The sequence below is a fragment of the Anoplopoma fimbria genome, chromosome 1, assembly GCF_027596085.1.
Source record: "Anoplopoma fimbria isolate UVic2021 breed Golden Eagle Sablefish chromosome 1, Afim_UVic_2022, whole genome shotgun sequence".
Classification (NCBI taxonomy): domain Eukaryota; kingdom Metazoa; phylum Chordata; class Actinopteri; order Perciformes; family Anoplopomatidae; genus Anoplopoma; species Anoplopoma fimbria.
In genome coordinates this window covers 18,414,533-18,431,973 of record NC_072449.1, presented here as the reverse complement: position 1 = coordinate 18,431,973, position 17,441 = coordinate 18,414,533, and the positions used below count along the sequence as shown (strand labels likewise).

General features: G+C 40.6%; 1 protein-coding gene across 1 annotated transcript in view; it reads left to right on the top strand.

Moving 5' to 3' along the window:
• Nucleotides 1–17,441, top strand: part of arhgef12a (Rho guanine nucleotide exchange factor (GEF) 12a) — a 37,070-nt gene that overhangs the window by 13,242 nt on the left and 6,387 nt on the right. Inside the window, 24 exon segments of the mRNA XM_054607933.1 lie at nucleotides 989–1,009; nucleotides 1,919–2,010; nucleotides 7,590–7,688; nucleotides 8,827–8,876; nucleotides 9,073–9,130; nucleotides 9,223–9,395; nucleotides 10,024–10,101; nucleotides 10,890–11,009; nucleotides 11,449–11,547; nucleotides 12,080–12,214; nucleotides 12,464–12,565; nucleotides 13,348–13,458; nucleotides 13,580–13,678; nucleotides 14,153–14,195; nucleotides 14,494–14,599; nucleotides 14,746–14,883; nucleotides 15,027–15,059; nucleotides 15,692–15,806; nucleotides 15,895–16,000; nucleotides 16,090–16,293; nucleotides 16,381–16,519; nucleotides 16,623–16,655; nucleotides 16,750–16,901; nucleotides 17,122–17,268. Coding sequence (XP_054463908.1) covers nucleotides 989–1,009; nucleotides 1,919–2,010; nucleotides 7,590–7,688; nucleotides 8,827–8,876; nucleotides 9,073–9,130; nucleotides 9,223–9,395; nucleotides 10,024–10,101; nucleotides 10,890–11,009; nucleotides 11,449–11,547; nucleotides 12,080–12,214; nucleotides 12,464–12,565; nucleotides 13,348–13,458; nucleotides 13,580–13,678; nucleotides 14,153–14,195; nucleotides 14,494–14,599; nucleotides 14,746–14,883; nucleotides 15,027–15,059; nucleotides 15,692–15,806; nucleotides 15,895–16,000; nucleotides 16,090–16,293; nucleotides 16,381–16,519; nucleotides 16,623–16,655; nucleotides 16,750–16,901; nucleotides 17,122–17,268 — 2,453 coding nt within the window.

Genomic DNA, 17,441 nt, shown 5'->3' with positions numbered 1-17,441 from the left:
ACAAAGTTTATGAGTCTTCAGGAGATTTTCATTTCAGTGGAAAGTGCATTGCAGATAACATACATGATTAACATTGGCCTTTAAATAGCTTTGTTATAGATTCTCTCAAGGACTTCCGGGAACCTAGAACCATAAATGTAATCCTTGCCCATTTCAAAGTGTGGCTCATTTATTTGTTTATTACTCAGGGTAGTTAAGTGACACAGAGTACTGGAGTTAAAATAGGTTATGTATGAATTGCCAGGTCCACTTGGGTCAGGTTTTCTGATACTCTTACTCCCCACGGATGCTAATATGCACTCTGTACAGTCCAAGACATTGTCTCAGTTAGGAGTAAAACCTTTTAATCTTCAATGCAGAATTCATTATTTCACTCTGAACTACTTCCAGTACATAATGTTTCATTATCATGATGAGATCAAATGCCCACTGCGAGAATTAACACTGCAATATCTCTGAAAATCTAAACTGACATTTCAATGTGCATCAGCCAAAACACCAAGTCAATACATTAATCTGTAACTTCCTGGAAAATATGGCCTTTTCCATTATGGTGCTGACAGCATCCCTGAATTATTTCATCTCTACCTCACCCTGTGGCAGTAATCAGTCTCAGGGCCGGCTGCCTCGAAGGAAACAGGCCATGGATGTGATTAGGATATGATTATTACAGTGAAGTCATGATGTCTGTGAGGAACTAAATCACGGCACGCACACATACACACACACGTACACACACACGTACACACAGCTGAGATCTAAGAGGCAGAGGACATTTGACCTGGAAAAGGCTTTAATCTGCAGCTGAAGAACTCTGATGCTTGATGAGGATTATCATGTTTACCACTATATGGGTCTCAGGGAAAGCTGTCAGCTTGGCATCTTGTTTTTCACCCTCCATAAACGCTCAGCTTTTATTTACTTTATTACATTCATAGTCCACCAGTTCATTGATGTGAGATACTGATGAACATGTTTTATCTTGCAGGTTTCCAAAGAAAGCAAACAGGTAAGAATTTTTATTTTCTTCTTATCTCATTGCAAATAACTATGCATGTTTACGGGTATGAAATCCTGTGGCCACACACACACACACACACACACACACACACACACACACACACACACACACACACACACACACACACACACACACACACACAGTGGTTTACAAACACAAAGTTCCAGATGAGGGAAATGAGGCAGGTCTTACTAGGAACTTCTGTGCTGCAACAGAAGTCTTCAGAGCTTAGACCAAACATACCCCCCAACCACCCCCATCTCACTCATGTACACTCACACACACACACACACACACACACACACACACACACACACACACACACACACACACACACACACACACACACACACATACACAGAGTGAGGGACAAAGGGGTCCCTCATCTGAGGGCGGTCCATCACTGCCTTTCACTGTGAACAGAACAGTGGCCTTTCACAGTTTGGGGCCGGCATAGGCAGAAGCAGCCATACATAGCCTCCCGAGGTTCAGGTCTGGAGTCTGGCCTTGCAGCACCTCCCGTGAGGAGCGTCCTTTCTCTGCCCTTGCTCCCCGGGCACTCAGCAGAGCGACCCCACATCCTCCCTGGCTGTCACATTATACAGTAGACACACTCAGCGTGATTCATACACTAGGAGGTCATCTCGCCACATTATTCTCAATGCTACAGTGAACAATTGCTGGTTGTGTGTGCTGGCGTGATTCCTCCTGAAACCTTCACTTGGCTGCGTCTTGTGCACACGCAGGGTAGTAGTACAGCCAGATGCAATGACACAGCAGCTGTTAAAAAAAAAAAAAAAAAAAAAAAAAAAAAAAGGCTTCTTATGAAAGTCTACAGTGTTGCCTATGACAGCACATGCTGGATAAATGCCAATGTTTCTCTTTCTCTTTCTCTAGAACCAGCAGCATTCTCAGTAAAGACCACCCCCCGGACAAGAAACCCAAAAGTGACAAAACCTCACTTCCCTCCAATGAGTTTGACCCTACAGGTAACATTCCACTTTCATGTTTTAACTCTCATACTCCTGTTCTGGTTTTCTTCTTTTCTTTTTTTTTTTTTACTCTCTATCAGAGTGTTTCTATTCTGTCCCTCTATGTCTGTATGCATCACTTTATCTGACTGCCTCGTATCTCTCTCTCTCACTCTCTCGCTCACTCTGTTGCTCTCTTTCTCTTTCTCCTTCTCTGTCTGTCTTTCGCTCTGTCAGTCACAAACACATTCTCATGAAACAATTGTGGTGATGATAGTTTGTTCAATGCATAAGGCATGCTGGGATGGTGAAAGGTGGTGTGTCAATCTTGCTGTATGCTATGTGCTGTCTTTTGAAAATTGTACATTCATTTTATTTGTGTGGTCTGATCTAAAATAATTGTTTGAGTCTTGCCACTGGAGCGTAACAACTTATTCTATACAGGAGTTAGAGTTGTCTTTCTTTTTGAGTTAATTCTTACTAATGGACAGCATAACATGTGTTTATTGGCTAAGTCTGCATTACACTGCATTATACCAACTGTTTGGCAAAAGCTTATGTTGCTTTAGATGTTGCAGGTTTTAAGCCGATAAGCAAAGAAAGGTTTGATTATAGGACCCTAAAATCTGCAGCTGCATGTTTAATATCCACATGGTTCTTAGAAATCAGTGCACTGTGAGTTTTGTATGTTAAAAGTGGTTGGGTGGTCTTGATGCATACTTGACAGGAACAAAAAGCCATTAAGCCTGTTATGCACTCCAGTTTCAAGTTTATGGCAGGGTTAGATTGTTAGGGTTCAGAATCTGACTAGTTTGATATGGTGACACTCCCTGTAGTATTTGTCAGCAGTCAGGGCAGTATGATTTGAGATATCACTTAAGCTTCTGTATTCAAAACAAAATGGAAAATCCTCCGCACCACATGGTGGCTTATCTCTGTATGATGCAACAAAACATAGACTAGATGTGCCTTCTCAGTGGTTACACAAGACCTGCACTCTGTTGCCTGCCTGTGTGTAGATTCACACTAAAACCTCTTTCCATGCTTTTCTCTGATGGTTTGTTTCACTTTTGGAATGATGCAGTAATTAAACCAAGTGCAAAGTAACCACAGAGAGGCAAATCATTCTTTATTTAGTTGAAACCTATATCTTTGGGTCATCCTTACAATATTATTTTTTGTGTAATGATCTTTTGCATGCCTGCATGGTGGTAGTCTGTATGTCTATTTATCCCCTATTAGTTATCTGACACTTGCATGAACTCTTTGAAAGTATTTTCCTAGATGTTCTCCTGGTGTCATCTTTTCTGTCATAATTTCAAACTGCGTTGGGTTTATCCAGGACGGGCAGGAGCAGTCAGATACTCTGGAAATGGATGTTAATGCTGGCTCCCGAGATTCACGTTTCTAAACGAATCATGTGTAGTAATTAAGTTAATATCTTTAAAGTTGTAAAATATACTGACTTTAAAAAAATAAAAAAGGCTTGGACCAAGACCGGTTCCTCCTCTGTTATTGGGAGAAAGTCTGTGTTGTTTATTCGTATCATCCACTCTTTTGCCACAATTTGTAAATCCCCCTTCTGATCTTGAGAGATAGACCTGCAATGCATTGACTATAAATGCAATTTCACCAGACACAGTTCAGTTCTAGTTAGTTAAGGCCATTAAAGTGTTACCAGAATACTTTTGGATCACAAATCCCACAAATTCTGTTTATTTAATTAAGGTCCCGGAGCATTTTACAATCAAATCTGACCTCTAAAGACCTCTGACACTTAAACCTCTAAAGCTCGTGAATTTAATGCAGGACACAAAGTTTGGAAAAATGGGACCACTGTTATTAAAGTCACAATGCGTTGGTAGAGTGTAATCTATAGGAGGGGCTTTCAACAAATAACAAGCTAGTTCATTTTTAGTGACTGCACTCCTGCCTGTCCGAAATCATCATGTTTTATTAAACTACCTATTTGTTCATTTAATTTTCTCCTCCCATGATTGTTTCTCCCTCATGATTTTCTCTTTCCTGTTTTGTGTTTCTTTTCCTTGTGTTGGTTCTTGTTTTGTTTGTGCGTGTGTTTGTATACTGCTCTGCTGTCTGCGCTGTGGTCTGCGTGGTGGGGGCTGTGAGCAGAAGCTCTGGTGGTGCAGAAGAGTGGCAGCAGCAGTGTGCTAGCAGAGGGGAAGCCTGAGTCCTGTGGTAAGATGCTCCTGCTGGAATGGCTGGTGTGACAGCTGCATCTGTACATGTTTTAGACCAGGGGTGTGAAATTGCCACTAGATGTTTGTTTTAAGTAGAGTGACAGCAAACTCATTTTATATGTTTCACATACAGTACCAGTCAAAGGTTTGGACACACGTTCTCATTCAACTACTTTGAAGAATCTAAAATATAAAACATATTCTGGTTTGTTGAGCATTTGTTTGTTTACCACATAATTCCATATGTGTTCCTTCATAGTTTGGATGTCTTCAATATTAATCGACAATGTAGGAAAAAAAAGAAAGAAAAACCATTGAATGAGAAGGTGTGTCCAAACTTTTACCTTTGGTACTGTATAATTTAATCATTATAATATTTGACTGGGTGGTCAAAGGTCTGAGTTGCATGTAGTGATGGGTTGTATACTGATTCATCTGGTATAAAGGTTTTCATTTACCGTACAATATACATTTTTCAAATACGGGCAGAGGATAGCCATGAAGAGTGCTACCGTCGGGGAAGGTTTTGTGTGCATTAAGAGGGGACCCCTATTGACTGCTTACCCCTACTCAGTCATGGTTGCAACTTTATAACACAACAATTGATAACACAACTTTGCGCAACTGAGAAAGTTTTATTGCATTTTGCAATTTCTATACAGCATTTCTGATAAGATATATCACAATGTGCTAAAACTATTTGAATGGACACAAGGGTCGTGGCCAAAGCTTCTGGTCAACACACAATGTCATTATTATGTGTAGGCGGCCTTGGTTGCTTCCAGTTCCTACTTGTTGATTAGAACAACTCGTACAGGTTGTGAGATATTTGGTTTTTGATACTTTCAAAAGATATAACACCATAAAAAACAATTCAAACAATTTATTTTCGCTATCCATCTGTATGCTTTATAAATTGTAGTCATATTTTTTCCCCAAATGGATGCTTTCTTCGCAATCCATGGATGTTTTATAAACTTTTTTTCACCACAAAAAATGGTCACTATTGAAATCCATGGTAGAACTTTTAAAGTTAGATTTTGGAATACCAGGACGCAGCTACATAGTTTACTTTAAACCGTAATCCCACAATTGAGTCAGGTCCTAATTTTGATATACATTTCCTGTTAAGTGATCATTGAAATGGGATTATCCATTAACTCACAAATAAAATAATAACACTTACACTCTTAAGGGGACTTACCTTCTCTTAGAGTAAAGCCAAGCACCCACTGAACAAAGATGATTTTTTTAGAATCCACTTCATTATGGAGCCTCATCGCCGCCTTTTGGTGTGAGACTCACAATAAACCTTGTTCTCTCTCTTGCTTCTTTCATCATCAGAGACACTTGTTCACAATAACTGTCTTACCAAATTGTGAAATGATTTATGATTTCCAACTAAATTACTTCTAGTGGATTCCTGACCTCACAAGCAGGGAATTGACAAAACAAATTCTCAAGGCATTTGTCAGAAGTACCAGTTGCTGTTGATGTCTAGTCTCTGTCTAGGGCACAGTTTATCAAGATAATCATCCACTGTCATATCCGACAAAGCATAGGTGTGTTCTCTCTCTGTTGGAGTCAGTTACCTCTTTTGTGTTCAGTCTTGCATCAATTTAGAATATAATAAATTCACAGATGAAAAGCCTTTATCACAGAACAGCACTCGATATTTTTTAAAACAGACATTTAGATCAAAGGAAAGTAGTCTGACCTTTTGTATGCGGTATTGTAATGATTTATTTTAATGGTTCTTTCTTTTTGTGATTGTGGCTTATGGTGCTCTGTCGGTATTAAAGGTCAGTTTATTCTCTAGAGTACATTTCTTTGTGTTTCAGCAAAGGGTGCAGATTTCAGATCAATCAAACCTCTGAATAATACATTAGTTTAGATGGATTAACCTGATCAGTGATCCTGTCGGTTTATAAATAAAAGCCAAAGATGTTAGAAAACAGGCAAAATATCATCATCTAGTGGCATGTTCACACCACTTCTTTAACCCATATGGCTTCATCTTTTTCATTGACATCCCTGCTCTCTCCTCCTTTCCCCTCCCCCTGCTCCCGCACTCTGCCTAACCCTCTCACCATGCCCCTCCCCCCCCAGCCTGGGGCTTCAGCTTCCCTAACCTCTCTCCATGTATTAGCTCCCGTTCCTTCTACTCTCCAACCCCACCCCACCACTGCCCTCATCGGTCCACTTACCTCTCTGGTTGATTCTGCACACAAAAAACAGCTCTAGGGTCACCTTACTCATTTTTGGGTTACATATAAAGTCTCCTTTTATAAAAGGTGTTTTAAGAAAGCTTGCTTCGATTTGAATTTACTACTCACTTCTTGTTTATGATTGAATAAGCCAATATTTTTCAATTTTTTTGCAGTTAGAGCATTTTGCATTCTTTGCATAGTGTGTTCTCTTGTCTGTACTGTACTGTATGTCTAGTCAGTGTCGGCCAGACATTAGATAATCTCTAATCTCTTTTTGCTACGCTACAGCTCATAAAAAAACCTGAAAAGTAATGTTCCTCCTTCTGGCCTGTGAGACTACAACCAAAAATGTCTGGGTTGCCTGTTTCAAACAACACCTCGCACAGAAGGATTATTAGTGTTTACGTTTTTTGGGGGATATATTTCGCTTTTTGGTATCTAAAATACATAAAAAACGCCCTCAGAAATGTTGCCATGTAAATACTATGTAATACCAACCTTAGAACACGCTTACTTAACTGTACATGCAAAGATAATTGGATGTTGTTATGTAATCCCGACAACAGAGTTCTAGACTACAGGAGATGGGTAATGTGCTTATATGTTGAAGACTATTTTCACATATCAGTGCGTCTTAAAACAATACTAACATTCCCTGTTCATTGAAAGCAGTGGTTGCTATAATTATTCCTCTTATCCATACTGGCTGCATATAGATCCCATCGTAAAGCAATTTCAGTGTAAGTGATGGGTGTCAAAGTTTCTTTATGGTCCGTACGGACAGGAGGAACCACAGCTGAAATCAATGATAATTCAAATGTTCATACGGGCATGTGAGTATTGTTATAAGATACACTTTAGAGAATGTGAACCTTTCCTTTTAAATGGGGGTACTACTCTTTATCCATGATTGAAAACCTTTTACCCAGCATATTCCAGAACTCACTCAAAAAAATCCAGTGTAGAACCTGCTCTTCATAGCCTGCAAAGTGTGATTATTGTCGCTCAGTTGTCCCCATCTACAATACATTCTTCAATTTATATTAAAATATCTGCTTAGGTTTTAGTACAAAGGTGAGGTTTAATTGTATTTGATGCACTGCCTCCAGTGAGGTAAGTACATTTTCTTTATTGACTTCCTGGTCCTTTTGAAGACACTGCTTATGTATTTCTGTCTCACTTGCAGGTCTGGTTCAACGATGTGTAATCATCCAGAAAGATGAAAATGGCTTTGGGCTCACTGTCAGTGGTGACAACCCAGTGTTTGTGCAGCTTGTCAAAGAAGGTAAGGTGGAGTTTCAAACTTAAAAGGGTGAAGAAAAAAAAGATGTTGTTACTATACCTACTTCTGGTCTAAGCAATTGCAATAGAGATACGGGCTCCTTTTTCACACACTGACATCAACCTGTCATGGTAGCTTGCTATGAACTCACAGATGTGAAGGGTAATTGGGACTCAGCAACCACCAGCACTCTGGCACTGACTTAGAGAAGTGAAGCCATTGACTGTATATTTCCTGCTCAGTAGTTTCACAGTCGCTGCAGCTTCTGCTTTTATCATGTTGTCTTTTAAAGAGGGGACTTTGACAGGAGTCTTTTGAGGTCCCTGGCAGTTGTGGGCTGTTATCAGGTCACGAAAACATTTTCAGTCTGTACAGTAGAGGAAAGAGAGAGAGAGAGAGAGAGAGAGAAAAGGAAGGAACTGATCGAGGGCTTAAGTTGTCATCAGTGCATGGGAGTGTTCAACTATCTCTGTGTGGCTTCCCATTTGTCACTGACTCAACACAAAGCAATCCACTTAGTTTCATCTGAATAATTCATACAACTTCTTTGTCATTTTGTTTTTAACTGAACAAAATGTATCTAATATCTTGCTGCAGCTTTTCTTTGTCAATCTTCCGTAGAATTAAAACAAGCAAGAGTCCAGATTTTCTTTTTCTTTTTTCAATCAAAAAGATCAGACAAGATTATGTCCCTAGTTCAGTGACACCAGTTACAATGTCCATAGCAATACAAAATTGAAGACTCAAAATGCAAATCATAATGGTGTATCAATAAAACTGTGTTTGGTTTACAACATACTTCAGCTGTATGCTGCTGACGATAGAGTCAGACGTGGATCTCATAATAACCTGTCTCGTGCCTAAATCCCTTTGTTTTGGGTGGAGCTGTGAAACAGGTCCTTCTTATAATATAACCACTGTTATGGTCTTTCAAAATGGCACACAGATAGTCACTTGGCAACATCTGGTTTGTCAAGGCTATATTATCTATTCATTGTGCATAAATATCAACAATTACATCATGAAGCTGGATGTCTTATGTGTATCCCCTCTACCCTTTTCATTTTTACATTTGTTCTAAATCTTTCCTCGCCTCCTCTGTTGCTTTTTTCACTTATTTTTTCTCTGTTGTGTTTGCTAGATGGGGCTGCTATGCGGGCAGGTGTTCAGACAGGAGACAGGATCATCAAGGTATTGTCTTCATCTTCCTCCGTGTCTTTAAACTGCTAATGTCACTGTTTTCTTGTCCAAGGCCAATACAGATGTAGGCTGCCACCTCCTGGTCGGTTTGTATGTCTACTCTCTTTATGCTGAATCCGGGGATGGCGTTTTTTTGTCTCAGCATCTATGTTTCCCTTCTCATCGCAGTACCATTGCTGTCTTCCAGGTTAACGGGACCCTTGTTACACATTCTAATCACATTGAGGTGGTGAAACTTATCAAATGTAAGTCTCACTGTCTGTGTTCTAGCAAAAGCCACGTTTTAAAGTAAACCTTTAAATGAAACTGACTCTTTGCTATTATCTTTCCTTTCCAGCGGGCTCATATGTGGCCCTCACAGTGTTGGGGCGTCCTCCAGGGCTCGCCCAGATCCCTTTGTCTGAAGCAGAGTCTGAAATGTTGGGCGTTAGCATTTCATCTCCAAACTCCCCAGCAACAGAACGCCCCTACAGTCCTCTGGACCGCCTCTCCTTCACTAAACCACCATGGGTACTAAAGACATCAGTAAACTTCTGTTGTCCTCTGTTTCTTGCCTCCAAAAACTTGCTTTCCTTCCCTATTCTCCCTCCTCATCATCTTGAGGGGGTTTCATATGGGTCATCACTGCCCCGTTTAAAGTTTTAGTGTTTTGTTCAAAGTGGGAATGTTGTGCGATTATTCCGCCTTGCCATTCTGTATAAAAGGTATGGACGAGGAATCGGTCACCAGAGTTATTACACAGTTAAGCCTTCAGCAGAGGTGTTGACAGAGCCGAGTAGACATCTGTGTAAAAGTAACAGCTGGCATGGCGGGACTACACGCACACTAGGCACTGACGCTGTTGTCTTACACGCCATGCTGTCTAAAAAAACGTTGTACTGTTCAGTGTAAATGCTGTAATGGTGGATCTTTAAGGCAGTATTGAGGAATCTCTGTGTAAAAGGAACTTATGTGTTTTTCCTTTTAAATGTGTTGTCATTTTTGTAGTGGTTTCTCTATATCTCATCCCTTCTCACATATTTTCCGTACGCCTAAATATTTGTTAAATGCATCATAGTTACGTATATCTAATCGTATATCTATCTTGCTGAAACGCCTCTCATCTTTTCCTCCATATGCCTTTTCGTTTTTCCCACAGGATGAGAATAGCAGTGTCTGCAACCAGAGGGTCGACATGTTGCAAAAGATGCTCTCAAAAGAACAGCAGGAGCTTCAGGTTAGCATGACATCGCCGCCACTTACTATCTTCTCTTTATTGTAACACTGATTTTTTTCTTCGTAGGTGTTTGCAATAGCATCTAAACTTTCTTCAGTAATATTGGGTTATTATCTGTGTTGAAAATAAAAGGATCAGCTCTCATCCATCTTTAAATAGAACACTGCGTTTGGTAGGAGACAGATACTATCTTTTAGTTTTTATGCAGTATATTGAGACAGTATTTTCCTATATATCCATCACTTTAGAACAGATTCAACACATGATATAAGCCCTGTCAGACCTGGCATTAACATATGGCTTGGGTGATCCGATCAAAAGTGTCAACCTCTGAGTACGTCAGTTCCCACCTGCCGTTCACTCAGTGGTTTATGTAACATGAGAAATACTTTCAAAATGCCAATGTTTAAAAATACAACCCAAAATACACTGAGCTACCTTAGGAGCTGTTGCCCTACCTAGTGGAAAAGTCACATCACACCACAACACTCAATAAATCAAAAACAATACAGACTGGGTCTATTCCTTGGTGTGTTCCAGGCAAACAAAAATCGGCCAAGACGTTTGACACATCACATCATTTATCTCTATTTGCTCCAGTGGCATCTCGAAATTCGTGGACAAAGCCAGCGAATGAGTTTGTACTTCCACTAACGTAGAGGACATCTGTTGAGTAGGCAATTCTTCAGTGTCGCGCAGGACAGATTAGCGTACACACTTCTAAAAGAATTTGGCCATTTGCGGCCCAGACCACTGCTTATTTTGATTTCACCTCTCTTTCTGTAAAGGCCATGAAGGAGGAGTACAGCAGGAACCCCTCCCCCAAACTACTGAAAGGCATCCAGGAAGCAAAGAAACACATTCCTCAGCTGCAGGGTCAGCTCTTCAAGGCCACTGGGGTAACACAGGTAAAGCAAATAACCCCCTGATCGCCACGTACTTGCATACAGTATCGGGTTTCCAGGGATACTGATCAGCCAGCAACATCGAGGCAGTATCATTTTGTGTGGTGCGTTTAGGGATCGCTCCAGACAAACAGTAATCCTAATCTTATCAGAGGATTAGACTTTCTCTGTGGGAAGCTTCTCTTTTGTGTCTGTGTGACAGCTTATTTTATTTACATCACTTACTAAACCTTGTGTTATGTATGTCAACATATTATTCTGCTCTCTCAATTTCAAAAGTCCTATTTTAAGAGAAAATGTTAAAATACTCGTAAATTCCTGCTTTTATTAATCAATACCAATGTAGCCTGTTAGCCTTGTTTATTCTGGAGTTTGTCACTGTTGTTGGGTAATAAGGTTGTTCATAATTAATAATAGATCTTGTTTTTACGTGAATCTGTAGGAGGCTGTTCCAGGTGGAGATGCAGATGACGGTAGCATGTTTGAGACGGAGCACTCCAAGGGAGACAACAGTACAGACCTTTCCTGGAGCAGCAGTCCTGTAAGTTGTCAGCACTACTAAGCAACATGATTAAAACGTCCCTCTGAGCTTTATATTAAACCTTGATTCAAAGACGAGGAAAGCTTGAGGACAATAGATACATGGCCTCATGCTAAATTAAATCAGTCTTAATAAGCCCTGCTTAGTTTTGGCTGTGCTGAGTTTATGTATTAACGCTGCATTCAAATATATGTTGGTCATGTAAGAAAACTAATGAAATAAATGAATTGGCAACAGTTGTTGTTTTTTTTTCAAGATTTGTTTTGTATAATTAAGATTAATTGTAGAGTGGACACCCGTGTAGGCCGAGTCCTTAATCCTGATTTGAATCTGATCAGCAGCCATTTGCTGCATGTCGTCCCCTCTCTCTCTCTCTCTCTCTCTCTCTCTCTCTCTCTCTCTCTCTCTCTCTCTCTCTCTATCTATCTATCTATCTATCTATCTATCCCCCCTTTTCCTGTCTACTTTCAGCAGTACTGAACTAAAGCCAAAAGACTAAGAGAATGTACTTTTTTTTTCATCCCACCTACAGATATCTCGCGGTTTTGGTCCTGGATCTCCAGAGAGCCTTTACTCAAGAGAGTCATCCTGCCCCAGCCCAAAGAGCACCCCCAGGAACAGCTTCAACTCCTACCACTCTCCAGAGGCAGAGGACGCCACTGACCTGGTAACCATGCTCTTTGGCCTTGTGAAAATTCTGCAAAGAGAAATTAACTTATTCACTCCCTTTCCTTGTGTAAACTCGGTAAAAAAACATTTTTTGAAGTGTGTTTTATAGAAAAACATTACATGTTCATTAATAATCTCTGTCCGTGCAAGTATACCCAGATCAGATAAATTGGGCAATAAATGTCTAGTTGGAGAATTTCTAAATGGAAAACACTAATTCCACAATGTACAACTGTCTTTTCCCCAGGACTCTCTGTCCCCTACCACAGTCAGCAGTCCGTCTTCCTATCGCCTCGCCTCGCAAATCATTGGAGCTGAGGATGACTATTTTGATTCAGACCAGGAGCAGGTATTTTTCCTCAGTGCAGTATTAACCTATATGGCAGTTGCAAAAGGTAGTGGCAGCGGGCAGCAGTGCACGCTATTATGATGAGCCATATGTGCACACTAGTTCCTAGTTATAAAGCAAACATACTGTGGGCTGACGACTGTTTAGAAATGCAAATGCATGGCTGTTTACTCGTGTTGTAGATGAGCTCATCCAGTCAGTCTTTTGCGAGAGAATGACTTAACCTGGATCGAGGAAGCCCTTTGTGTAGTTCGAGGGGGTGGTGATGGGGATATGAATCTATTGCTTCCCCCATCTCTTCTCAAAGCTATCCACCATTTCCCACAGACTGTTCCCTCAGGGCAAACTAATAAATTGGCACTGAAGTATGTGTATATTGCAACAAAACTCCCATACACAATTGGACACTGTCTATTTGTATTGCTGCCTCCCGCGGATTAAAAACAAAAACCCATTCTGTCTTATAAACGGATATGATGTACGTTTTCATTTGCATAAGTATCGGATAAGTGAGATCAGATCACAAGTGGTCACCCGAGACGCACGTGGAGACGCATTGGGTTGCCAGGTGTGAGCTACTACTTAGAGCTGTGCACCTGTGATTGAATCACCTAAGACACATGGTTATGAGAACAGGGCCAAATTCAAAACATTTAAAACCGTTTAATGCTGTGATAATAGACTTTTCTTTGCAAGAAATGTCTAAATGATACTATTCAAACTCACATCACATGTGCAGTCAGCAAAAAGGAGTGCTAACTGTTGTACCGATGTTGTTCCAGACAAATGGCCAGTGTAACAGCTTTAACAACATTGAGCAGCTCAAGTCTCGTCCCGCCCACCTCGCAGCCTTCCTTCACCATGTCATCTCTCAGTTCGACCCTGCTCCTGTGGTAAGACCCTCTTTCACACCTTATTGTAATCTTTTATGTATTCATTTCCTGTTTCCGTGCAACCTGGCAGACACCACAGCTCACTGTTTGCTTTTAATTAATCTTAATCTTATGGCCTTAGCTGTGCTACCTCCATGCTGACTTCTACAAGCAGACCAACTCCAAAGAGACCAGACGGGTGTTCATGGACCTCCACACTTTTTTCATTGATCGTGGAGCAGTAAGTACAGTTTGTTACCAACTGTGAATTATGGGCAACACTACAGGTCTGACTCAAACAAATGTTCATTTGTCTGCCTGTCAACAAGATGCACACTGATCAAAAATCAGATGAAATGTTGCATGTCACCCCATTGTCAAAATGGCACTAATTACACCAAGGACAGCCCCGATATCTGTGGTTGTTGTCTTTAAGTCCACATCTCAAACTCCAATCTAATAACACTATGATGAGATTTTTCTGATAAATCATGGAATGATCCACATGTTCATAAAACTCACAGTTAACACCAAAATGCCCATTTACAGGTTAGAATAAAGTGATATATCTGTCACTAATTGACTATTACATTATTCACAGGTCATAATGTGAATATGAGTGCCTTGATTTATGATCTATACTCACAATGACATTTACTATTATTCGAAAGGGTTTTGCTGGACTACAATCTTTTTTCAAATTTTCTTTTTACAGAATTTGAAAGTTGCTGTCCCTGAATCCATCTCTACTGATCTCGGTGAGTATGTTATGCTGCGCTTTTGCTTCATTTGGTTATCTGTCATTTTGAGTAGGCAATTTCTTTTGTTACGGTCACCTTTTGTACTTCTGTTGGCCCACTTAATCCATTCGGCCATCCTCATTATACAGTCCCTCTAAGCCATGCACACTCCCGTCCAAGGTGTTAAAAAATCAAATGCTCAAAGTATTGCTTAACCTTAATAGGGCATATTTAGTGTGCACTTGACATAATCCTATTAGGGACTTGGCGTATTGTATATGTGAGTGTGTGTGTGTGTGTGTGCATGTGTTTGCAGACCGCCGGCGGACAGAACTGATCCCCGAGGAAATAAACAGACAACATGTTCAAACACTGCAGGACTCTCTGCTCCCTGACATCCAGAAGAACCTTGAGGATTTCAGGTAAACTTGTCAACTCATCATTTTTCTTTTCCATGGTTTAGTTAGTTTAAAAAAAATAGCAGAACTTGTGGATCACGTGAAGGAAAATGAAAAAAGGTATTCTCAACCTAACAACAGTATATGACTTGATATGTTGGCACATGTAGGCAGAAGCGCAGTATGGGCCTAACAGTGGCAGAAGTAGAGCTGGCCAGACTGGACCAAGAGAGAGTCAGAGACCGCGTGGCTCTGGAGAGAGAGCGCTCATATGCTGAAAACATCATCACCAAGATAGAGGACATCCTGTAAGTAGCACATGCAGACACAGATACCTGACACACATGCCATGCATACAGAGATCTCGGATGCAAAGATGCTTGAAAACGATCTCATGTTTTTAACCATTATCAGCTACTCAGACAGTTTGTTTTCTTTGTATTGTTTATAGGTTAACTACTCAGACCACAGAGGAAGAGAAATGGTAAGCACACTTATATTGTCAAGCATTTTGTTAATCGATATGAAGAGTGTTTCATAAGCATATGATGGGGATCGTTTAGGACTTCAGGGGCTCTCATGGCCCCTCAAACCATCTGTGGGTTCACTGCATTTTCAATCTGTAATGTGTCCCACAATAATAATAAAAGAACTCTCAGTATTATTACTTTATCCGACTTCTTGACTCCTTTTTAAATTAATTATTATAAAAAAAGATTGTGCTAAATGAATAATAACTGTCAGTTGTAAAGTATAGTTTTTCATGTTTCGACCGAGAACACATAACATATTGGTTCCATCCAAGCATTATTCTACATCCCCCACAGTGTACAAATTAAACACGTGGACAGTCCCTTAAAGAGAACATGTAATTTATGCAGTGTGTTTATATTAAATAATTCAAAAGTGTGACTGATTGAAACAGTCTTGTTTGAAATGCCATATGTTCGCAGCATACCCCAGATGGTTTGTGTAGAAACTGTTGAGAAGGACTGGTACGACATATGGTGCAAGTCACAATATGGACATTTCCAGTCTTAGCATCCTGTTGTTTTGTCAGTTATAATTCAAATGGAAAAACTAAACTAAAGTGTTGTCATTTTTGTTTACATGTAGCACTACAATGCAGTATGTCATCTATACATACATGAAGCACCTTGGTGTGAGGGTCAAGGAACCTCGCAGTCTGGAATCCAAACGTGTCAGGATCAACTTTCTTCCCAAGATCAAGGTATTTAACATAACTTTTTCTGCTTTTGCACATCTCTCTCTCCCTTTATCATCTGCCTGACACTTCCCTTGTTTTTAATAAATTACAGAAAAGCATCAAGACAGAAAAGGAAGGAGAAGAGAAGGTGAAGAAACCCAGATTTCCCAGTATCCTTGGACCTCAGCGTCGGCCCAGCCGCATTGAAGCAGCATCTGGTGAGATAGAACTTAAGATAAAGCCAAAATGATGACATAACTTCTAAAGCTTTTTTCAAATATTTAAAACCATTTCTCTCCATATTCAGTAGGTAAAGCATTGGATGGTCGCCCTCGGCCGCAGAAACAGTTGTCTCAGCCTTCACTAGGGGCAAGTGATCACATAGAAGCTGGACGTCTAAGAGGCAGCCAATCGAGCGAGGGCTCTGAACTCACACACTCCATGTCTCTCAACACCTCAACCCCAAACAGCGCCCCCTACAGCTCAGACACTAGCCGAGACAGTGATATGGGTGAGCGACTGAAATAAATGCCGAAGAGAAGGATGTGGAAGAGAAAAAAAATAGGCAATGGTTTTTGACTTGTTACTTGTCTCTCAGGTGGGACTCCGACCTCAGGCCCGTCCAGGCTGAGTGACGGCCTCAAGTCCGACCCGCTTGATGGGTTGCAGTATCCTGCGTCGCACTTTGACCTTTACAGCCTGGACCAACTGCAAGAGGATGACGGAGAAAGCGACAGGTGCATTACCAGTCACATTTGCAGTTTAATTTGCAGTTTTGCTTCCTTAAGAAGAGAATCTTTATATATTAATATATATTAATATTTTAATATTTTTTTGCAGAGCCCACGAGGGAACACCAAAGGCCATAAGAAGGTGAGGATACCTGATTATTTTCATACTTGCATAAAATTCATCCAAGTTGTTAGTAAATTGCCAGATGAAGAGCTAACTTTCTGTCTTGCCCTAGGCTTGAGGGACTGGGTGCATCTGACGTCCAGAGCGAGGACGACCAGGGAACGGACTCTGAGCACGACCCTCCAAACTGGCAGCAGCTGGTGGGGCGAGAGATCCTAGCGGGCCTCAGGCCGCAGGAAATCAAGAGACAGGAAGTCATCAATGGTGAGGACAAAGCTCACCACTTTACATGATATTACAATTCATTCAATGTACTTAAAATACTGTAGTGTCATAGAATATAATGAGTAGAAGGGAGAAGAGAAATAAATGCAACAGCAGAGCATCTACTGGGGCCCAACCTAAGTTGCTGTCAAATTTACATCATGTTGAGATGTGCAAATGATCTGCCATCTTCAATTTACATCTCGCATTGTGTCTGCAGAGCTGTTTTATACAGAGCGTGCACATGTAAGGATGCTGAAAGTGTTGGACCACGTTTTCTACCAGAAGCTCTCCAAAGAGGCCATCCTGCCTCCTGCTGATATCAAGAACATCTTTACCAACCTGGACGAGATTCTACAGCTGCATGGTACACATCCTCAAATCTAATCGATGCATGACTGCTCTACCATTAAGAAAAATGATTAAAAAAACTCAAAAGTAATGTAGTTAGAATCAAAATAATATTTAAAGTAAAACTAACTACAACAGTAGTACACACAGCAGCCTCCTTCATCTTTGTTATCTTATGTACACAAACAC